This window comes from Lepisma saccharinum, chromosome 24 (assembly GCF_977018435.1).
Source record: "Lepisma saccharinum chromosome 24, izLepSacc3.1, whole genome shotgun sequence".
Classification (NCBI taxonomy): domain Eukaryota; kingdom Metazoa; phylum Arthropoda; class Insecta; order Zygentoma; family Lepismatidae; genus Lepisma; species Lepisma saccharinum.
In genome coordinates this window covers 36,614,297-36,639,317 of record NC_139252.1, presented here as the reverse complement: position 1 = coordinate 36,639,317, position 25,021 = coordinate 36,614,297, and the positions used below count along the sequence as shown (strand labels likewise).

The window sequence follows — 25,021 nt, the reverse complement described above, 5'->3', positions numbered from 1 at the left end:
TGTCACATATTACAAGAACCTCCAGTTCCTGATGAAACATGGTGTTCAAGTGACCAAACTTAGAAAAGTTTTGAGGTTCAGGCACTCAGAATGGTTGAAACCATACATTGATACAAACACGGAGCTTCGAACATCTGCAAAGAGCGAATTTGATAAGACCTTGTTTAAATTGATGGTTAATTCTGTATATGGCAAAACAATTGAAAATGTCAGAAAACATACCGATGTTAAATTAATTACTGACCCCAGCCGGAGCAAAAAATTGGTTGCAAAGCCTAATTTCAATTACAGAAGAATTTATGATGAAAATATGGCACTTTTCAACATGAAAAAAACAAAGTTTAAGTTTGATAAACCTATTTATGTAGGGGCTGCAATATTGGATTTGTCCAAATTACATATGTTAATATTGTATTATGATGTGCTGAAACCTTTTTATGGTGATAGAGTAAAACTGATATACATGGACACGGATAGTTTTGTTCTTGATATTCAAACAGAAGATGTTTATCAAGATATGACCCAGCCTGAATTGTTTAAATATTTTGACACCAGTGAACATACAAAAATTCAACACCACCACAACAAAAAGGTGCCCGGCAAGTTAAAAGATGAGACACTTGGTGATGTTATTGTGGAATTTGCTGGGTTAAGTGCCAAGATGTACAGTTTTAAAACATGTGATGCTGTTGTCAAAAAGGCCAAGGGCATTGGCAGAGTGACTGTTGACAAAGAGCTCCAATTTGAAGATTATAAAAATTGCCTCAAATCCCAGAGTTCAATCAAAACATCAGAATCCAGAATTCAGAGTGTGGATCACTTATTGACTTCAAATGTTGTAAGAAAAGTGGCTCTGGACCCACATGATGATAAGAGATGCATTTTATCATGTGGCATACATACTTTACCATGGGGTCATTGTGATTTGAAAAATGACAATCAATGCACAAGCACAGAGCATGATTTGAAATAAATAAACATGCCTATGAACTTATTTGGGTTCAAAAAACAGGCTATTATGGAGCTGCCAACCCCACAACCCTCTCCTGATGTGCAGTCTAAACTGAGTGGCTTGTTAATTATTCACCTGAACAGCATATTTACAGATGTTGATGATGAGACAGGCAAAATATTGTACATATTTAACAATAATTTAAATCACTACCAATTACCTGTAGGTGGGCAATTGCAATTTATTACAACCCCTGAGGGTGATGTTAAGATTTCAGTAGGGAAAAATATTTATAGAATTAAGCACTCAAACATGGTTTCTGGCACTGTTTATACTGTTTCTGCTGGTGATTGCTTATATATTGAGGTCCCTGGATCCTATGATAAGCTTATACCTTTTTTTATAGAATTAAGAATCAGATACTCTATAATAAATAACTACTAAACAAAATGCCTAATGATATTTTTGGCCATACAAGACATGAAGATCACAGTGATGAGATTTTGATGCTTGATGTCAGAGTCAAGAAATTAAGAAGTGATTTACAAGCTTTACAAACCACACTCAATGCCAGTCTTCAATTAGAAATTACAAATTTGCAATCACAATGCATGGACCCTCTTCTTAAAATTGATTCTGAACTCAAATTATTGCTTCAGAAATATACTGACCTGGCTACATTGGATAATTTTCAAAGTTTGGAAGAAGCTGTTGCAGCTCTTCAAGCCAAATTTAAGACCCAGGCTAACAACTCTGAGCAATTGAAACAGCAATTAGAGGAGCAAATAAATAATGTCCAGACACAGCTCCAAACAATTGTCAAAAGCATAAAATCACAAGAAGATTTTGATCTAGTGATTTCCACTCTAAAAGAACAGATTCAGTCACTCCAAATACCTAATCTGGACCCTCTGAACAATGCCATAGCCGAGGTTAAAGAAAAAATTGAGACACTTGAAAATTTTATGAACAATTTGCCATCTTCTGAAGCTTTGAATGCAATAACTCGGAGTGTTGCAAACATCAAGCTGCAACTTGAAACATATGAAGATTTTGGAAAAATTCAAAGTTCCATAACCCATCTTGAAGGTACAATAGCAGCAGTGCAAAGTGATTTGGCAAATGTACTAGAATCCAGATTGCCCGGGATTGTAGATACCCTTGTCAGTGTCCAGCAACAAATCACAAAGCTTGAAAACCTCAACACTGAATCTGAACTATCTCATTTTCATCACTTGATAGATGATATCCAAACAAAACTTGAAATTTTACAACAATCCACACCCTCTCAGGCAGATATAGCCCTGCTCCAAAATGCTATGCAAAATGTGGCCGATGCTTCTGAATTACACAATGTGAAATTGGCACTTGAATTTTTGCAAAATACTGTGTCAAATCTTCCTACATCACAGGAACTTAAAAATATTAAGAGAGCAGTGAATCGCATATTGAAATCAGAAGATATCAAGAATATCCAGGCAGAGATCAAACATCTCACTCAGACAGTGGCCACTCTACCAACCAATCAACATATTAATGAATTGCATGCCCTGTTTGAGGATATCAGAAGACAGGTCCATGATCTTACTGCTCAAAATTCAAAATTGGCAGTTGTTGAAAATTTGCAACAAATTGTAGCTAATATCAAGCAACAGCTAGGGACCATGGAATCCAATCAAGCAAATGCTCTGTCTGTTTTTGCCACCCAGCTTCAAGAAATTGTGCAACAATACAAAAAACTTGCTGTTGACATAAGAATCAAGCCTGGGCACGATGAGATTGTTAGAACCATCAATGAGCACCTTGAATCTGTAACAAGCAGATTGCTCACAGCAGAAAAGGAAATAACAGGCATAATCGAGAATCCAAAACATACAGTAATTCTTGAATTGTACAGCATCCCCAACAAAGAATATGATTCTCCATTTACACCAGGTGGGAAAATATATATGCTATCCCCTGCACAATTTTATTATCAGTTTTTTGTTGGGGGCACATTGAGACCATTCAAGATCAAATATTGGCTTCAGCCACAGGCACACCACTACCCCACCTTATCAATAACAAATGCTGATAACAAACCAAAAATCACCAGTGTAGAATTAGAGGATTTTACAGACCCCAATACATTAGAAACAGCCTATACTGAAGATGATGGCACTCTGGAATTTAAAATACAAATAGGGGACAAATTATATTTAGAAAATCCTGCAGTCTCAGCTGCTGAACACCCCATAGTTGCAATATTCTTGTTTACATATTATGTCTAGACAAATTATTGTTGATGAATTACACAGACAAGCCCGACATAATTATAAGAGACTCCCAGTAGTCACAAAGGGCATAGATGATTTATGGCAAAGCGACTTGATTGAAATGGCAAGTGGGCAGTTGAAAAACTTAGACAAAATCAACAAGGGCTACAAGTATCTACTCACTGTAATAGACACATTTTCAAAATTTGCCTGGGCTGTGCCACTCAAATCCAAGACTGGGGCATGTGTTACAGAAGCCATGAGAACAATCATCAATCAGAGTGGAAGATCCCCGCGCTATTTGCAAACAGATAATGGCAAAGAATTTTATAATTCAGTGTTTCAACAATTTATTAAAAGCCAGGCAATAAAACATTACTCGAGTTACAGTGATCTCAAGGCCTCAATTGTAGAGAGATTCAACAGAACCCTAAAAAATCTTATGTATAAACAATTCACACTGCAAGGTAATTATAAATGGGTTAATATTCTTCCAGAACTTCTACATAAATATAACAATTCTGTCCATTCCACAATCAACATGAAACCCTCTGAAGTAACTTCATCTGATGAGCAAAAATTGATCAGCACTGTTTATTATCCTAAATATCAGCCAACAACAAGAAAGGCCAAATACAGGGTGGGGGATCAAGTAAGAATAAGCAAATATAAGCACTTATTCAAGAGAGGCTTCACAAGAAACTGGAGCACTGAATTATTTACAGTGGTTCAAGTTAAACCCGGGACCCTTAACACATATATAATAAAGGATCACCGAGGAGAAATTCTCAAAGGCAGGTTCTATGAACAAGAGCTCAGCAAAACTAAACAGCCTGACACATATCTCATAGAAAAAATCATCCGCAGAAAAGGCAACAAGTTACTTGTCAAATGGCTGGGTCATCCGGAAAACAGCTGGATCGATGCAAACAAAATAATAATATGAACACCTGGGATGTTATAAAAAGGCTGCCAGAACCTGAACAACAGAATAAGAGAAATGGAGTGTTGCTACCTGATAATATTAGGTGTCTTATTGTTGGGCCATCTGCTTGTGGTAAAACTACACTATTAGTTGATAATTTTTTATTGGCACCCAACTGGTTAGATTGGAAAAACAGGCACTTGTATGTATTTTCTAAGAGCTTGGAACAATTAAAATATCAGCAGCTGATGAAGCTATATGATGGATTGGATATAGCCACTTTTGAACCAGATGTTAAGCCACTTGATGAATGTCTCGATAATTCTGTTGTTGTGTTTGATGACATTATACTGGATAATCAAAACAAGGTTAGAAACTTCTTTACACAGGGCCGACACAAAAACATTGATTGCTTCTACCTGGCACAGACTTTTTCAAAAATACCGAAGCAGCTGATCCGAGACAACAGCAATTTTATATGTATATTTCATCAAGACCATACCAACCTCAAACACATACATGATGAATATGTAGGTGGGGACTTGAGCTACAATGATTTTTCCAAGTTTTGCAGTAGGTGCTGGAACCAGGACAGTTATGGGTTTGTCACAATTGATATGACAAGAACACCCAATAGTGGCAAATATAGAAATAAAATCAACAATTTTCTAGACATTGAAATATAAATAAACATGAAAAGGCCAATCGTTGATGATCTTAAGTTAAGAGATTATCTTGTAAAAAGATTTAAGGGATGGAAATCAGAGAACCGTGGAATTTATGAAAAACACAAACAAACAGAACAGCCTGTAATTGATGCTATTAATAATTTAGGTAAGAATATCAAAACTGTTACAGAGCAAAATCAAAATTTGCTCACAGAGCTTGTACCTGTAGCTGCAAGGAACATATTAGATTATCCATTCACCCCACTTTCCAGTATTCATACACCTAGTCCTATTGCTCCTAGAAGAATTGAGGCTAGTCAGGATCCTATTGAATTGGGTCTTCTTGCTCAAAAATATTTAACAACACCTAAAGACAATAAAGATGAAGTGTTTGGCTTATATGCTGACACAGAGCTTGATGGCAGCATCATACATAGAATTGGCAATTTCAGAGTAACATTTATGGGAGATGATATAATTGTATATTCAGAATCTCGACTTGGAGAAAAAGGTGCTTTTGTTAAATATGCCGGAACACCTGGATTATGGGAACTGATGACTAGGAAAAGGCCTGGCAGCTATACAGATCAGGATTATGAGGATTACAAAGAAATATTAATAAAATCAGATGCTCTATACCAGAACAATGATCCCACACAAAAAAGAGTCAAGTCTAGCAGTGGGGCAAAATACAACAATTTAATCAAGCCCATATGGTCACAGATCAAGACTGGCAGTGGAATCAAACAATACAACACCCTGCCCAAAGAATTTGTGTGGGTTGATGATGTCAGGAAACTTGTAGATAGGTTATTGGTGATAGCTGGGGAGGAAAATGCTGGGAACCACAATTTTTACAATGAAAAGGTTGGAATTATGGATATGATAAGCACCAAATTGTCTAATTTTATAGTGAATGACACTAAGGGGATTGGATATCTCATAAAAATTATTAATACTCTACCACCTAAATTTTGGAATATTTCTGAGGGTCGGGGCCTTGTTAATGACATTATAAACAAGTTGCCATTTGAACTGCATATTCCAGGCTATCAGTATTGTGGTCCAGGCACAAAACTGGATCATAGATTAAACAGAGGGGATCCTGGTGTTAATCCCCTAGATGCTGCTTGTAGAGACCATGACATAGCATACAACACACATTCTGATCTTGACAAGAGACATGTTGCAGACAAGAAATTAGAAGAGGCTGCATTTGGCAGATTTGTAAGCAAAGATGCTTCTTTAAGTGAAAAAATAGCAGCATTGGGAACCACCATAGCTATGAATACCAAACAAAAATTGGGGTGGGGGTTGTGAATATGTATATAATAAACCTACAATGAAGGCCAAGGGTGTTATGTATCAAATTCCTTATGCAGGTCTCAAATCTCTTAAAACTATTGACAGTCTTTTGACCAAGAAGCAGCGCAAGAAAAAAAATTCTTGTATTGCAAAGGGTCATGGTATGAAATTGTTGCTTAGCACCCCCCAATTAAAAAAATTACAGCAATCAAGAAAAAAATCACATGTGGGGGGATTTATATTTACCATCCCTGCCATCTTAGCTGCTCTCGGGGCTGTTGGGAGCTTGGCTGGGGGTTCAGCTGCCATAGCAAAAACAGTAATAGATGCCAAGAAAAATAGGGCAGAATTAGATGAGCAGAAGCGCCATAACCTGGCAATAGAGAAACAAGGCAAAGGTGTTAAGAGAGCCATGAATAAGTTTAAAAAAAACAAGAGCCGCTTACAAACCAAGATATTGAAGCTTTAATCAAGCCACTGGGCATCAAACATTTTAGAGGTGTGTACATGTCTGATTCTTTACCGGAACAACCACTCAACAAAGAGTGTGGCATTGTTAATTTGGATGAGTACAAAAATCAGGGCACTCACTGGATCTGCTATCTTAAATATTTAAAAAATGAGGCATTTGTGTTTGATTCATTTGGAGGTGTTCCACCTGAAAATTTAATAAAATATCTAAATTCATCTAATCTTTATTACAATAATGCCCGTGTTCAAAACTTCAAAGATGTTAATTGTGGACATTTGTGTTTATCTGTTCTTAGATATATGTCTCAAATAAATAAACCATCAATTGAAGATTTTCAAAAAGCCTTGTGGTATTTGAAACATCATGGGGGTATTCCATCTCACCAGCCAAAATTCAATATTGAAACTCAAATTGCATGATGACATAGTGTATCCCAAAACAATAGCTCTCAGAGCATTTTATGGCATGTACCTAATCCCCAATATTACACACCACAACAATACAATTGCAGTTGGGGATGAAAAAATTGTCATCACTCCAGGGCAGTATAATCTCTCCACTCTAAATGCTCAATTACCCAGAGGTGTAGTTTTAAGTCAAAATTCTGTCACTCACAGAGTAGAGATTGTATCTGCCACAGAAACAGTGGATCTGGCTACTATTGGAGAGCTGTTAGGCTTTGAGAACAACACAAAACTTGAACCAGGCATCAAACACACTGCTATGAATATACCTAAATTCTTAGCCATAGAGACTCTGAATATTCACTGTAATGTGGCTGAGGGTATGATCACCAAATCAAATGGCATAGGCTCTCACAAACAAACAGGCATCATTGCAACATTCAAGCCTAATTCTGAATTCATGGAGCCCATTATCTACAATCCATCCCCAACATTATATTTTCCTGTGTGTCATAACAGAATAGATAATATTGAATTGATGGTCACTAATGAAAAAGAAGAATTAGTTGATTTTGCTGGAGCCACAACAACTGCAATCATAGAGATTAACATTTAAATAAAAATACATACAATGGAAAATATTGAGAGTTATGAGCTACAATCATTCCCTCCAAACAGGAGGACATTTGCAAATTTAAATCAACCCAACACAGAAATTGAGGTTGATCTTGATGTAGGGGATGGATTTATACACCCTCACAGAGCAGATCTATACATCAAATTTGATGTTGTAAAGCTCGATGGTACAGATTATCCGGCAAATTCTAATATAAGATTGGTAGACAATTTTGTGCCACATCTATTCTCTGAAATTGAGATCAGAAAGCATGGCGTTGTTATAAACAGAGTGGATTATCCCGGCATTACCTCCACAGCTTTGGCCACATTAAAATTATCCAAAACCGAGGCTTCATACTACAAAATAGGAGGATTCGAGGCTGGTGATAAGATATTATCTAAGAACCACACAGTGCTGTTCCCGATGCGCCTATTGCCAGGATTCTTCTCGGATTACAAAGAAATTATGTGGAAGGGTGGGTTAAGAATCACATTTAGAAGAGCTGCAAATGATAATAATGCCTTGATGAGGTACAGTGCAATAAACTCTACAGGAGAAGCTCTGCCTAATACCCTACCAGATGCAGGCAAATGCATTATTCAGACTATGGAGTTAAGAATCCCTGTTGTTGAGTATGAGGCCAGTTATGGTCTTAAATACAAAGCTGATATTCTAAAAAATCCACAGATTCCTCTACAATTTTATACATATCAATGCGTACAGAAGCCCGCATCTGGTACATATTATGAGTTTGATGCTACAAATTCATTCTCCAGTATTCAATTTGACATGCCTGATTTTGTGGTGGTACTGTTTCAGACTGGGAGACACAACAATCAGGAAAAAAATTCAAGTAAATTTGATAGCTGCAACATCAAGAACATATATCTTAAAAATGGCAGAAATGAGGTCTTTCCCAGAGAGAATTATAATTTAGACATGTCCAAGAATGATTTCCTCAAATTATATGAGGCATTTTCGGCTTTCAAGAGAGTCACTACTGGCAATACGGATATGTATTACACACCAGATGAATTCAAGGCACAGAGACCCATGTTTGTAATCAATGCTTCAAAAAGGAAACAAGTTATGGTGAATGACAGGACAAACATTAAAATTATCTGTGAATTTCATGAGGCATTACCTGATGACACCATATGTAGTGTTATTCTCATAGGAGAAAAATCATATGTTTATGATGTGAGAAATGAGAGAGTCACGGAGCAATTCTAGAGGGTCTCTGCATATTACATTGTTTTAATATTGGATATGCAAGTTGAGGTTGAGGTCCAATTGAACTTAAACAGGAAGTAAATATGTGTGTATATAGGTGTATATGTGTGTGTGTCTTGGCCTAGTTTTGAGTGTGGCCAATTTTGACAAGTTTATGGACAACAATCTCACAGAAGTGCCTTTTTGTAAGTATAGACACATCAATCTGAGAGGCTCTTCCTTTCTGAGAGGGCTTTTTTACAAAATTCTTGGATTAGAGGGGGTGCTACACTTGAGCAAAAAGCTCATATGGGCATGTTGAGCTAGGTTTAAGTGTAGACAATTCTGCTTGGGGGGAGCTCTTCCTTTTGTGGGTTTATCCTATATACTTTCCCACTACTGTTATTTATATACCGAAGAAATTTTTTTCACGGTTCGAGAATTCTTTTATTTCTACACACCCCATCCAAGTTTTTGTTTCGTGTTCATGACGATGGTGGTGCCCAGTGCTGCAACTCTTTCTCCCAGCGAAGCGTCTCTGCTAACGAATCTTTCGAAAGCTGCGTGCTCTAACTTTCTGTCTGCTTCGTGACGTGCATCCAGATCGGTGCGAGTGGTGTTGTAAGCGATGTCGTGATCTTTGCATGCGGCGTCCAACAGATTCACACCCTTGTCTCCTCTCTCCAATCTTTTCTCGAGTTTGGTACCTGGTCCGCAGTACTGGTAGCCAGGTAAATGCATCTCGAAAGGTAACTTGTTGATGATGTCGTTCACGAGTCCTTTTCCTTCGGCAACGTTCCAGAATCTCGGAGGCAGCGTGTTGATAATTTTGATGAGGTAACCTATGCCCTTGTCGTCGTTCACGATGAAGTTGGAAAGTTTCGTGCTGATCATGTCCACGATGCCAACCTTCTCGTTGTAGAAATTACGATTGCCTGCATTCTCCTCTCCTGCAATAACCAACAACCTGTCTATGAGCTTGCGCACGTCGTCCACCCACACAAACTCTTTGGGCAGGGTGTTGTAGAGTTTGACGCCGCTGCCTGTTTTCACCTGGTTCCATATCGGCTTGATGAGATTTCTGTACTTCTCGCCGCTGCTCGATTTCACCCTATTCTGCGTAGCGTCGTTGTTTTGGTATAAGGCATCCGTCATGATCAAAATTTCCTTGTAACTCTGGTAATCTTCGTCGGTGTAATCCTTCGGCTGCTTTTTGGCAACGAGTTCCCACAGTCCCACCGTACCCGGATACCTGTTCCAACTATCCTTGTCGCCTAAATTAATTTTAATGTCGTTACCTTCGAAGGTAACTTTCGATTTTCCAATCTTCCAAACCACACCACCACCTTCGTTACTCTCCATGCTCGGATACAATCCGAACACTTCATCCTTGTCGAACTTGCCCGTGCTCAGGTAGTCTCGTGCCAAAGGTCCCAACTCGATTTTATCCAAAGACGACGGCGTGCTACCTATGGCTCGACGTCGTGCCGGTACGTCCTTCAGTTCGAATGGTGTCGAAGGAATGCTCGAAATAGGCGTGGGTACGGTGTAACTTTTAGCTGCAAGTGGTACAAGTTCGTTGATCAAATTTTTATTTTGTTCTGTGACGCCTTTAATTTCTTTACCTAGATCGCTGATGGCATCGATCACAGGTTGATCTTGACGTTTCTTCTCTTCGTAGAATCCGCGATTCTCGGATTTCCAACCTTTGAAGCGTTTCGCGAGGTAGTTTCGCAACTTGAGATTTTCGTCTTCGATTTTTCGTTTCGCCATAACGTTATTTATACATGTCGTTTCTCACAACGTTGCAACGTTTAGAAAGTCGTTGATTTTGTTTCTGTATTTTCCGTCGTTGGGTTTTCTCGTCATGTCGATCGTCGCGAATCCGAAATCGTCACTGTTCCAACAGTGGGAGCAGCAGCGTTCCGAAAATTGATTGTAGTTCATGTCTCCGCCTACGTAGTCATCGTACGCGTGCTTGAGGTTGGTGTGATCTTGACGAAACAAACATATGAAATTAGCGTTGTCGCGTACTAACTGTTTTGGAATTTTGGAAAACGTTTGAGCTAGGAAGAAGCAATCCATTCCTTTGTGACGACCTTGCGTGAAAAAGTTGCGAATTTCATTTTGATTTTCCAGGATGACATCGTCGAACACAACGACTGAATTTTCACGACAATCGTCGAGTGGTTTTATTTCAGATGCGAAAGTTGCAATGTCCAGACCATCGTACAGTTTTATCAGTTGCTGGTATTTCGCTTGTTCGAGACTTTTCGAAAATACGTAGAGGTGCCTGTTCTTCCAATCTAACCAATTCGGTGCGAGGAGAAAATTGTCCACGAGCAGTGTCGTTTTCCCACACCCTGAAGGGCCTACGATTAGACAACGGATGCTGTCGGGAAGCAACTCGCCGTTCTTTTTTTTTCGTTTGATTTTCCGAATCAGGTAGACGTTTCACGACATTCCACGCACTCATAGAATCACTTCGTTCGCGTCGATCCAACTCTTTTCCGGAAGCCCCAGCCATTTCACCAATAGTTTGTCACCTTTTCTACGCAATACTTTCTCGATGAGGTACGTGTTGGGATGTTTTGTTTTAGAGAGTTCCTCTTCGTAAAATCTTCCTTTCAAAATCTCGCCGCTACTATCTTTTATTATATACGTGTGTCGGTTTCCGGGTAAAACTCGAACCACCGTAAAAAGTTCCGTACTCCAATTTGTTGTGAACCCCTTCTCGAAGGTGCGTTTGAATTTGCTGATCCTCACCTGGTCTCCAATTTTGAATTTTGACTTCTTGGTAGTCGCGGGAGTGTACTTTGGACAGTAAACTGAAGAAATTAAACGCTGCTCGTCGGATTTCGTAACGTCAGCTGGCTTCATGCCTATGGTTCTGTGTACTGTATTATTATAAGTGTCGACGAGTTCCGGCAGTATGTCGACCCATTTGTAATTTCCCCGAAGCGTGAATCGTTTCCACATGTGTGTTTTCAAGGTTCGATTAAATCTTTCCACGATGCTGGCTTTGATGTGACTGAAGGTTGAATAATGCCGAATGTCATGTTTTTGAATAAACTTTTGGAATACGGCGTTGTAAAATTCTTTACCGTTGTCTGTTTGCAAAAACCGTGGCCGTCTGCCGCTTTCGCGAAAAATTGTCTTGAATGCTTCCGTGACGCACGTTCCCGTTTTGGCTTTCAAAGGTAAAGCCCATGCGAATTTCGAAAACGTGTCTATGACGGTGAGGAGGTACTTGTTGCCCTTGTTCAATTTATGCACATTTTTTAGATTGCCGCTACTCATCTCCACGAGGTCACTTTGCCAGAGGTCGTCGATTCCCTTGGTCACCACCGCCAAACGTTCGTAGTTGCGGCGTGCAGGTTTATGCAATTCTTCGACGATGGCTTGCCTAGACATTTTTAGAGATTACGTTTGAAGAGAAGCACCAGCGTGATGGGATTCAAAGAAGGTGGCACTTCGCTCGTGTTTTGAATGATCAGCTTATCGCCGGCACTCACGTCGAAAACGGTGAGATCTTCGTCTTCGTGTATTTCATATATGTTGCGCGTTTCGTTCCAACGTGCCAGAGGAATATTTCCTGCTTTCTGGACACCGCGATTCGATATCAAGGTCATGGTGGGAACGCTAGCTTTTCTGCCGTGAGACCAGTACGAAAATTCATTTATCTGAATCGTGCCATCGAGGAGAAACTTGTAGTACGGATGATAAGGATGCAACATGTACAGTTTGTTACCTTCGACGAAAGTGGAGATTCTCTGTTGATTGGGTACGCTGTTAATTTCGATGGCTTGCAGAGAATGCAGTTTAGCGAATTTAGTATCGACGCTAACGAGGTTGCTGTGAAGCTGTCCCAGTGTATTTTGTAAGGGCAACAAATGTTCGGCTATGGTATCCGTTACAGTAGAAAATGACGGTTTGATTTTCACTTCCACGTTCAACTGCTTGAAGTTTTCGTTGAGTTCTTGCAGCTTGGTACCGAAAGAGGCCAGCGTCGATTCCTGCGTGGATTCCAGCACTCCAACTTGATCTCTGATGTTGACGACGATACTCTGAAGATTCTCGACTTGATTCAATTTCGAACTTTTCTCGGTAAGATCGTTCACGATGCTTCGCATCTCGGTAAACTGCGTGTGAAGGTCGGCGACGCTCTGCGAAGTGGGCAACGTCGACACCAGCGAAGCAAGTTCGTCTCGAATCTGTTCCACGTTCGCCGTTTCTGTTTCCAGTCGTTTCAGCATACGTGATATGTTCCTTTTCAAAGCGTGCAATTCTTTGGAGGTGGGGAGATTGGCCACCCTACTCTCGAGATCGCTCAACGAACTTTTGATGTCGCTCGAATCGGATAGTGCCGTCACAGCCGTTTTCAATTTTTCCAAATCTTCGCTCGAAGGTACGCTCGTCCGTAACGATTCCAAGTCGGCCTGTATGTTGTCCAGTACGTGATGAAAATGAGCAAGATTCGATTCGACGTTCAAATTTTCCAAATATTCGATCTTCTGCTGAACCGTGCTCAACGTGTCTTGTATGCTCGTCAACGCGCTCGCTTCAGCGTGAATATTTTTAATTTCTTCGCTGATCAACTCCAGAGATGCCTGAAGCGTAGCGATGGTGGTTTGAATGTGTTCGAAATCTTGATAAGCCTCCAATTGAATTTTTATGTTCGCGACGCTTTTGCCGATGACCTGCAGTTCGTCCGACGATGGTAGGTTCGTCATGGTATCTTCCAAAGTCTGCAACTTGGATTTAATTTCTTCCAATGTGCCGGCGAATTCTTCTTGTAATTTGGAAACAACGACGTGCAAACGTTCTACATCAATATCCTTCACGACGGTTTGAAGTTCAGAAAAATTCTTTTCTATTGCCGAAGTTCGTTCTTCGATTTCGAGTTTCAATTTTTCCAAATCTTCATTTTTCGATTGAAATTGTTGTAGTTTGGCCAAATCATTTTGAAGCTTATCCACGCTCAACTGTATATTTTGAACGTTGTCGTAAGAAGGTACGTCCACATAATTTTTTATGAGCGTTTTCAGTTCGGAATCGATTTTCAGAATGGGGTCGAGACATTGCGTTTGGAGCGTAGCGATCTCCGACTCTAAACTTTTGTTTAAGGTCTCCTGCAAAGCGATCAAATCGCTCCTCAACTTTTTAATTCGGACATCCAACATAAGAATCTCTTCTGCATGGTCTACACGCTTAGTGTTGCCGAAAATATCGTTAGGCATTTTGGTTAACGGTTATTTATAATAGGATAGACGATTCGTAATTCTACGAAGAGAGGAATGAGTTTGTCGTAATCTCCGAGGAGTTCGACGTACAGGTAATCTCCTGCGGAAACATCGTACGTAATGTTAGAAAGCATCTTGTCGTGCTTGATTCGAAAAATGTTCTTGCCGGTAGATATTTTGATTTCGCCTACGTTTTCCGGATTCACGGTGATTTGAAGTTTTCCATCGATCGGAATTTTGTAAAAATGTAAATTGTTGTTGAAGACGTAAAACATCTTGCCCACATCGTCATCCAATTTCGTCCAAATGCTGTTAAGGTGAACAATCAGTAGACCGTTGAGTTTAGTTAACATGGAAGGTAGAAATTCATGATCTGTCGTCGTGTGGTGTACAGCCTCCATGTTGGTTTGTTTTCGGAAACCAAAGAGATTCATATTATGCTGGTTATTTAAAATACAGTCAAAGTTTTTTGTAATGACTGTCAGTGTTTTTTTTTTAATGACTAACAAAATGATTTTTTTTTGTTTTTTTTTGTTTGTTTTGTTTTTATGAATCTTCTGTTGAAGATAGGCACATGTTGCAGGTTTTGCTTTCTGCTAAGCGATAGTGCCCCCACGGCAATGTGTGGATTCCACATTGGAGAACGCACCTCTTGTCGTCGTTGGGATCCAGGGCAATCTTCCTCACTTTGTTGGTGGTTAACACATGGTCGACGCTCTGGATGCGCTGTTCTGCTCTTAGAACCGACGACCCGGTCTTGAGGCAATCCACGAAGTCCTCGAATGTGAGATGCTCCCGAACCACCTGTCTGCCGACACCCTTGGCCTTCTTGGTAACACTGCCCTCGGCTTTGATAGTATAGGCCTTGGCGCGAAGACCTGCAAACTCGAGAATCACGTCTCCGTCCTTCTCGTCTTTGAGTTTGCCAGGCACCTTTTTGTTGCGAGCCAGGATTCCGTACTGGTTCGGCTGGGGATAGCCCGACGTGTCGAAAAGCTCAATGAAAGATGGAGCTGTGGCTATATCCCCGTATGCGTCGGCTGTGCGAACGTGGTACACCAAGCTGTCCGTGTCCGTGTAGAGAAGCGAGATGTTGTGGGCGTAGTGTGGACGTAATGTGTCGTAGTACGTCTCGAACATGTGGAGCTTGCTCAGATCCAGAACAGTGGCTCCAACGTAGATGGGCTTGTTGAGCTTCACCACACCTTGCTTCATGTGAATCAGAGCCAGCTGCTCGTTGTAGATTGTTCGAGACTTGAACAATGGACTTGCAACAAGCTGACGACATCGCTCTTTCCTCGTCACCAATTTTATGTCCACCCAATTCCGTACATTCTCCATGGTCTTGCCAAACACCGCATTATTCATTAACTTGAAGAAATCCTTATCAAGCTCGGACGTGGCTGCGGTGCGGTGTTCAGTGTTGACTTCAATATATGGACGCAACCATGGAGAATGCTCGAACTTGAGGATGCGGTGAACTGCGTGGACTGTGACCCCTCGCCGCATCAACCACCGGAGATTCTGGTAGTGCAGGACGTAATTCTTCTTGGGTTCGAAATCCATTACGAGCTTCTTCTGGTTGGAATCGGGTGGACACTTGAACTCGGGTGCAGGGGGGAGATCGCAGAACGAATCCTGCAGCTCCTCGGAGAACTCAAGGTTCACCTCGGCGAAGAACCCATGTTCCGAATCGTCGAAGTTTTCGATGTCGAATTCGGAAGGATCAGCCCACTCGAACCCTCTAAAGGGGAGTGGCCGCATCATGGAGTGCCCGTACAAGTTATTCACGTCCGTGTACATGATGTAGCTTGACGGTTGGGTGGAGTCGTAGCCAGTAGCCATGTGATGGTTGTTGGCGCGCGCGTGCCGTTGCGACACCTGGACCATTCCACCCCGCTTGGCACGTTCCACAAACAGCATCATGTCCACGTCCGAAAGAAGCTCCAGCTTGATTTTCGTCACCAGAAACATGGCTGACCATGCCAGTCCGGGGAGACTATAGAAGTAGGCGGGATCCAGGTGGTAGATGTTCATTGCAGTCGCCCGGAACGTCTGGAACACGTCGGCGAGGAGCGTCACATCAAGTCTGAGGTACGCATCGTGGTAGTCCCCGAGATTTTGGCAATCCAGCTCGCGCCACATGGACTGAGCATGGTTATAGTCATCCTCAGAGATGCCCGAGCCTCGCAGCTTGCTATAGAAGTTTGCTCGAGGAGGAAGCGACGTCTCCGCAAACTTGGTAGAGTCGGTGACGTATTCGTAGGGGTAGACCCCCTTACGCCTGAAGAGACTGGCGTCCAAGTTTGGAAAATTCGCAGAGGTAATGAGCATTTGCTTGTCGCTAAGCTTCCCTGCGAGAGCATCGAGGCTAGCCGAGAGGAACCTCAGGGAGTCGAGGAAGCGAAGCTCGATGCTCCTGCTTTTTGAGTTGGGGATCGGCACCCACTTGCTGACGCTAATATAACGCTCCTCGTTTTGTGCCAGGACATTGATTCTTGCATTGTCGTATCCAAGATGCTTGATCAGGTGGTGAAAATCGTACCCCGAGCCATTGTGAAAAAACACAGGGATGAAGCGCGGGTCCCGGGCCAAGCGATTGCAGTCGTCGCACCAAGGACCAACGTACCTACCGTTAAAGTGATCGTGGTGATGGACTTTACGGTTGTTGGTGGTGTACTCCTCGACGCAGACAGGGCAAGTGATGGCCTCGTCGTGTCTACGTTGATCGTCGGGGGACAGTGGGAGCATAGACTTGGGGGTCAACAGCACCTTCCCTATCTCGTTGGCTTCCACAACCATCCTCTCGAGGAAGTGTTTGGCTGCGTCGGGACCACGGTACACGTAGGGCTCGGGGACGATGTGTTGATCTCGTCGCACCACAACGTATGCGAAACTGGATGCCTCGTGGAGTTGGTAAGGGGTGGTGGAAGAAACTTCAGGATCGGGATCGCAAGTAGACAGGGGTTTGAGAAAGGCCTCGAAATCCGCGATGATGATAGCGGGGTGCTCTACCATGGCACCGTGCTTGCGGAAACGCTCCACGGTGCCAGGTTCGGGCAAGTCTGCCAGCCCAGGTTCGTTGGCTTTGCAGTAGAGCTTGTGGTTAGCGAGCTTCTCGGCAGCGATGTTGCGACCTCTGATGCGCTGGTAATCCTGCTGTTCTCGATTACGAAATTTAGACAAGCACCTGGGACAAACTTCTATGTGGTGACTGTCTTTGCTCAGCTGGCTTGAAACAAGCCGAGAGAGCGAGCGAATGAGGGTGTAATGGTGGTGGGTCTCGTCCTTGATAAGCAGAAGATGAATTTCCTGCGCACTATCGTCGTCTACGTTGCTCACCCGGATAGGGAAAACCACATTTTTGTTTTCGGTGAGGCCATAAACGTTGATGGCCAACCGAGGGTTGTGTGTACGGGCCTCGAACTTGCGAATGTCTGAGACCTCCACCGGGTAGTTGATCCCAGCAATGGCATCTTCCAGCTCTGGCTCGTAGGGTAGGTAGTGGTTAACTCGGTGTGGTTGTTTTTTCCAGTGAACAGGGTGCAACGCTGCAAGCACCGACCAGAGAAAGCACTTGGCGTCTCTGTTCTGAATGTTCAGGACGGCCATCTTTTCCGCAATTGCTTCTGGTAAGGGGACGTAGCTGGAGGCGGAGAGAGGCACAAACTTGCTAAGTTTGACGCACAGTTCGTGAGGCTCGCCGCACAGCGAACCCCCTGAGCCCTCAGCTTCATGTTCTTCTTGTTTAACCAGCAGCTCCTCGACAAACTTGTTGTAGATGACCTCGAGGTTGTCGACATCCGCCAGATGCAGCGTTTTCGCTTTGGTGTTGTGGCAGAAGCTGTAAATTTCGTCAGACGGCTTCTTGTACCGGCAACGTAGCGATGCGTAGAATTTAGTGGAGGAGTGCGTAGCCAGTGCATTACTAAGAATAGAAACTATCTCTGCCCGCTTCTCCTCTAAAAAGCTACGAACATCGCAAGAGTCATCCGACAATCGGATGTAATCTCCTAATATTCGTCCAAAAGCAGACCGGTCTGCTTTCATCGCAGGCTTGACGCGCTTGGCGAGTGGTGCATTGATGGAGGCTGCTTCTGCCTTCCTCTTGGTTGAGCTGGTCGACGGTTGAGCCCCAGATGTACTTTTGCTTAAACAAGTAAGCTTATGTTTTTTGGCATACGCAATTGTAATATGTTTATTGCATCCAGAACACAGTTCGGTGGCAGCCAAATGCTTGTCTGGCACGCAGGTGCGACAGTGTCTTGCAAAATTTTTGCTCGATATAGTTTTTTTGCACACAGGGCAACTTTTCATGGAGCGCATTTTTTTCAGGGTATGTTTATTTATATATGGGTGGTGTTGCCTTCCTCAAATATGTGCTTTAATCAACTCTATAAAAAAATAAAAAAAATATATAAGAAAAATATAATTGTAGATAGAAAAAAAAAACACGTGAAACTCTACAGAGGTGCGGTTATCTAGAGCCGCAGCCGTTAGAACCTTTTTGGTTGGGCACCACGCACCCTGGCGAGGTTAGGGGCCAGGCATCCTAAAAAAACAACAATTATTATTTGTTTGTTTGCGTCACAATACGAAAATAATAAGAAGCGCGCGCATATGCATGTGCAGCACATCGTTCCCGCGAAGAGGTTTGCAAAAGTCGCGATATACATTGGCACCCAGAACTTGGAAATAATGCATATTCGCTCACCACTGTTGCCAGCTTAGTCTCTCTCTTCATCTTACAGCAATATTGGCATCTCTATTTTTTTAGTTATAAGCGAGTTGCCAACACACTCTAGTTAATAATGCTACATATTATACACGCACACACATACTATGTTGCCATCCATTCATCCATCCCTCTCTCTCTTTTACGGCTGTGTGTGTTTGTTGTCGGCTCTATTGCCCAGTGTGTGTATGTTACGTCAGTATATAAATTAGTTAAGTCTCAAGCAAGATAGTTCTTGTTAAGTAAGAAAAAAAAACTGTAGGTAGGTGTTGGTAATACTGTCGGTTGTTTTAACTATTCCCTCTCTCTCCTCTCTTTTTTTTGTAAAAAGCTATGGCAAAAATACCAGTAGGCTGGCAAATTGCTTTATGCACTGTAAGGCCTCAAGCAGTATTGCCAGCTCCTTGCTTTAGGTTAGGTTAGACCCAAAAATCTTGGTAACTTTTCGAGTAAGTTGGCAACACTACAAGGCAAGCCTCAGCAAAATTGCCAGCTGTTTTAGGTTAGATTAGACCCAAAAACCTTGGTGATTTTTTCGAGTGAGGAGTTGGTAACACTGTTTGTGAGGTTAACATACATCCAAAAGGTTGCGTCAAGTTGGTAACACTGCGAGGTTAACATACACCCAAAAAACTACGCCAAGTTGGCAACACTGCGAGGTTAACATACACCCAAAACGCTACGCCGAGTTGGCAACACATATACACTCACACACAAAAAGCTAAAAAATTATACAGCGTAAAAAGCTACGCCGAGTTGGCAACACTGTGAGGTTGACATACACCCAAAAAGCTACGCCGAGTTGGCAACACTGTGAGGTTAACATACACCCAAAAGGCTACGCCGAGTTGGTAACACATATACACTCACACACAAAAAAAGCTAATAAATTATACAGCGTAAAAGGCTACGCCGAGTTGGCAACATTGTGAGGTTAACATACGCCCAAAAGGCTACGCCTTGCCCGAGTTGGCAATACTGCTTGAGGCTTGTCTTGCAGTATTGCCAGCTCCTTGCTTTAGGTTAGGTTAGACCCAAAAACAAACCTTGGTAACTTTTCAAGTGAGGAGTTGGCCACACTGCGAGAAAAGCCTCAAGCAGTGTTGCCAGCTCCTTGCTTGAGGTTAGGTTAGACCCAAAAACAAACCTTGGTGATTTTTTCGAGTGAGGAGTTGGTAACACTGCGAGCCCCACGGAGCCCCATTTTCGGTTGGTGAACCGGTGCACCTGTACTACTCTCATTGTAGGTTAGTTGAGTGCATAAAACGTCGTAAAATAAAAAATAGGTCAAGAACAAGTTGGCAACACTGCTTGAGGCTTGCTTTGCAGTGTTGCCAACTCTTTGCCTTAGGTTAGGTTAGACCCAAAAACCTTGGTGATTTTTTTTTGGGTGAGGAGTTGGCAACACTGCGAGAAAATGAGGCTCATGCCTTACGAGAGAAATCCATTAAGGCGAGCCTCACCGAGCCTCATTTTCGGTTGGCAAACCGGGCCACCTGTACTACTTTCTTGATTCAAGAATGTTAATAATACCACGGTAATCTCTCTCCCAACATGTTTTCCTGTCTGAACGTGCCAGCGCTTCCTGGTTAGGCAACTGCTCCTCTGAAACTGATTTGAGCGAAATTTCCAAGGGTATGACTCATCGCACCACGCTCAGACCCCGTGCCGTATTTCATCTGACGTAAGCGTGGAATGCTTTCGTAGCTAGGTTAGGCTTATTATTATATTAAATAATCAACAGCCAGTCTAACAATAATCAGCTCACAATTACACCTTTGGGAAGGTTAAAAAAAATCCTATCTCAAAGTCAACTTTATGCACAGTAAGGCTAATCGGGACTGGGCCTACAGTTCAAAGTGGGATCGGAACCAATGTGTGTCTCCACCGGGTATCGAACTTGGGACACTATTATATGGCCACAACGTTGCCGCTGCGCCATCGGCAAAGCCCTGAAACACTGGAATATAGAAATTAAAAGGCGTGGTTAAAGTTCCAACTCAATATGTATCGATAACCACTTAAAATTCTATAAATCGGCCTATCCGTACTATAAATAAATTCTCTCACTGGAATTTACGTAGTTGTAGTTGGCTTCAATACAACGTTGTCTCTGCGGAGTTCTGCATGTTAGTGCTTAACTATCCTTTATCTACTTTACTGTAGGCAATAGCTAGGCCATAAAAGGGCGAAGAACCCTGTTGATCGCTGATATAGCTAAGTAAATGGCTATAATTCTTGAATTCCTGCAAGGACGAGCAGACTGTAATTAATACTAGGCAGGTTTAGCCAGAAATATCTCCAGAAAAAAACTAGCTTTTTTTGCATATCTTCTAGAACGAATAAAATCTAATACCTGGCCTTCATCCAAATTTTTATATGCCTGCAACTCTAACATGTTAGTGATTGCATTATCGTGGTTATATTTTAACTGCTCTCTCCTCACTCACCCATCTCAAGTTTTTAAATATTCCACCCATCTACTAAAGAACACAGTTCTGTGAAACGTTGAGGAACTAAAACGTAAGTAGTGAAATATGTTACGCTTTTGGACCTTTCAGCTTAATTCTACGAAATCCTGTTTTGGTTGTATACATCCACACTGAACATAAAGAGTGGGGTAGCCAGATCGGTATCAGCAAAAAGTAGGACAGTGGAGGACTTAAGGGCACGAGGAACAGTTTCAGTGTCCAGCCAGACGCAATGGTCTCGAATGACCCTAAGCCGTCCCTCTTCCGCCGACATTTCCCCACGGCGAGCTGGAGTATTATTTGGTTTGTTCTCTTGGGGATATCAAACTTCCGATGGCGTATAAAGAGGTTTGTACACCCAGTACAAGAACATAATTTATGAGACAGTTCCGATATTGTGAAGTGGCGGCGCTCGCAAACCACTCGTTCGACAAGGTCATCCGTCACAACAAACTGACTTCCTTCCCCACCCTCATCATGCACATCACTTCATCCCTCTCAAAATTTCCGGCACCGTTCTCACACAACCGTCTCTCGTGACCTTTTCTCCATACACGGCACTTATTCTGCAATAGACTTCGGCATTTTAGAGCATAATGGAACCATAATGGATATTTGGACCCAGCAGGGGTGCCCAACCCCCCAAAATCATATCATTCGCGCCCTCAAACCATATCGTAATCCGCACAAAGTATTTAATTACGACACCGTGTCTACCGAAAGTAACTTTATTCTTAGCTTTAGTGAACACTATACTTGATCTGCCCCTCCCCCCTAAACAGGGAGCCCATCACTCAAGACCACCCCTAAAATCGTTGATTATAATCGAGAATATCGTTGTTCACCTCATTAAAGCGCCAAACACATCCTAGCAATACATTATGGCGAGCGAAGCGAGGAAGAAATTTTTTACATTCATTTCTTTGCAGGCTTTCCAGCTTCTCCTTTGGCACATTCGGGGTCGAAAACTTGTGGATACCATATCGCTAAGTACAGTCTCCAAAATTTAATGTTTGAACTCTCTCTACTACAGAAATCCCTTGACAATCTAAGATTTAACACTTTATGAAGAGCATTCTATCTCCCCCTTTAAATTCAAAAAATTAATTCTCAGTCTCCACACCAGAATTTCCGCAATAGCAATACACAATAATTGGATATCCCCTCAATTTAATGCTCAATCCCCCTCTAACTAAAATACCCGCCTTAATCCAAGACCTAGAGTTCGATACTGTTCCCCCGAAATTTATTTAAGAATCCTCCCCCCCCAGAACCCACATGTTAATTAAGACCTAATATGTAAAAGTTGGATATCTCCCCCCCCCCAACCCACCTTCGATAATACCCTTAAACACGTTTTCTTCTCTTCATTTAATGGATTAAATATGGTGCATTTAAGGTGTAAAATCTTTACATATATTTTGGAAGAAGATATAAATGTTGAACTTAATATTATTTGAAGGGAAAAAATCCACCCCAAAAATCTCGATGACGCAACCTGCGCCATAATCCCACCCCTGTGGGTACCCCTGGGATCCAGGACCCTTGGCTCAACAGTACCTTCCATATGTGACAACCGCCACCAGCACCTCGGCGGTCGATTGAACAGCAACAACAAATCAGAAGATCACAGAGACTAATGGAACGAAACCAGACATCGGAGAACATCATGTACGCAATGAGTAACGACTGGATAGAGAGCCTCCTGCCGGTGAGTGTAGAAGTAGATCATACGCCGTAATTGAAGGCAGACAAGATATTACTGAGAGGCGAAGAACAAGATCAGCAGGAGAACCTGGCAAGAGGAATAATGAATACCTATACAGAGAATAATTGTAAGCTTGTTTTCTCAAGAATGTAGTTTGGGACTTCATTGTATCTTACTAGAGTTGACGAGCTGTATCTTTACGGGTGAACCCTGCCCAAGCCCGGCTGCGCAGTAGCATGGGGGAGGAGCTACAGGCTGCGCGTCATTATCCTTGAGTTCTGTCCTTGCTGTCGACCACCCAAAGGGCGAGTAGATAACAACTACATAAACGTATCTCTCTCTCACTCTGCGCGGAGTAGCCAAGGCCACCCGCAAAGATACAGCTCGTCAACTCTAGCAATTTAGGACCAATCCCAAACACGCTTCTTTGAAACATTTCCTGCCCCCATTCCTGTTGAATCTCTGGGTGTCTTCACGCAGTCCTTCCTGACATCCCAGGAGTGACAAGCTGACAGGAAATATTTTCAACGAAAACCGACGGAATAACAAAAATGAAGACTTACCGTCGCGATCCCCGGTAAGTCACATTCGTGCTTTGCTGGTGACCAACAGAACACTCCACGCCATGCTAACCTTTAACAGTTTGGGGACAGTCATCATTTTCTCTCTCTTTGGTGGTAGTGTTAATTATAATAATAATCAAACAGGGTAAATAAATGTCACATTAAAACATCTACATTGGGTAAATCAATTAGAGATATGTTTTTGGGCTGATAATATGTACGCACAAATATTAACTATTAATCATGTAATATGCAGATTAACTATCTGTTTACCAATATTTATAGAAATATGTGAATACACGTATTTATAAATAAAAACGATAGAATATATAGTATATTTCAAAATATTTCCCAGAACAAACTGTAATCCTAGCCTGGAGGCGGGATCTTTCCAGGGGTTCCCCCCCCCAATTTTTTTTACTACATATGTGACATGTTAAGGTGAAGTTTTGCTTTTAGGTACCAGCAGCTTTGAAGCGAGTCATATTATGCATATCCTCCAATCACACGCCTGGATTCAGTAAGTTACTGAGGTCATCGCCACCCAGAATCAATCATCTGCGTAGAGTATTTAGAAAGGGACATTGTGCAAATACCTTGACTGTAAGTGATAATTTGCAGTTTCTAATGCGCATATTTATATTCGGAAGCCATTATCGTAAAATATTTTTTAAAAATATTCCATTTATTTCAGCTCCATAATTATGTTATTCCGTGTAAAGCTATTGACCACTGACGCCATGATGGTCTACGTATGGAGTTTCATTCTTCTTCTGACATTTAGCCTAATAACAACTCAAATAGCGGGTAAGTAAATTAAGCATGTCAACGTCCAGAGTGCAGTGTATGTTTGTGGGTGTATGTCTTGCTTTACATGGTGAAATTTAAGGCTCGTGTCAATACGAATCATTTTGTGCATCATAACTCAAGTTTCCTTGCATATGCTAAGGATTTACGACAAAATTGCGAAAATAAAATAGAGTGAAATATCTATATTTAGAACTCTCTTATGCATCTACACTCATCTGTTCATTTCCTATTTTTACCAGCTAAGTGTACGGAAAAAGAACTAGGTCCAACTCCAAGAGAGCTTAGTTGGCAACACTGTTCCTGGTACATGCCGAATCTAAATTAGATTTACCCGGGAATAAAGTATACGCTTTTGAACAAATTCCGAAGTTATTCCAGTTTCCTTGCCCACTTCCCACATATATAGTCTCGACTGATCCATTTGCACAAAAAGTCCTTAGTTGGCAATATTGTCAAGATGTTAAATGTAATGGATCCTGTGTTTGAGATTATTCTTTTTCTTTGCAGCTCAAGAGAAAGAGCAGTGTTCTAAAGCCGACGAAGCCCGATGTTTCCTGATTGGGTACCCTGTTTGCAAAATAATTAATGGAATGTACCAGTGTATGAAGATCGGAGGATCCATGCGTTGAAATATGTAGTTATGTAGTATTCAGGCTTTACTTGAAATAAAATGACATTG

General features: G+C 41.9%; 1 protein-coding gene across 5 annotated transcripts in view; it reads left to right on the top strand.

Annotated features, from left to right (window-relative positions):
* LOC145978040 (uncharacterized) overlaps window positions 1-25,021 on the top strand; it is a 49,343-nt gene extending 24,322 nt beyond the window's left edge. For 4 of the 5 annotated variants that reach the window (XR_014440648.1, XM_083110436.1, XM_083110437.1 and 1 more), the window contains 2 exons: window positions 24,227-24,339; window positions 24,850-25,021. Coding sequence is in view for 3 of the 5 variants with exons in the window: in XM_083110436.1 (XP_082966562.1) it covers window positions 24,227-24,339; window positions 24,850-24,971 (235 nt within the window). In the remaining 2 variants the exon portion in view is untranslated. Of the gene's footprint in view, window positions 1-22,677; window positions 22,973-24,226; window positions 24,340-24,849 lie in introns of those variants that run through there. The other variant, XR_014440649.1, reaches the window with a different exon arrangement.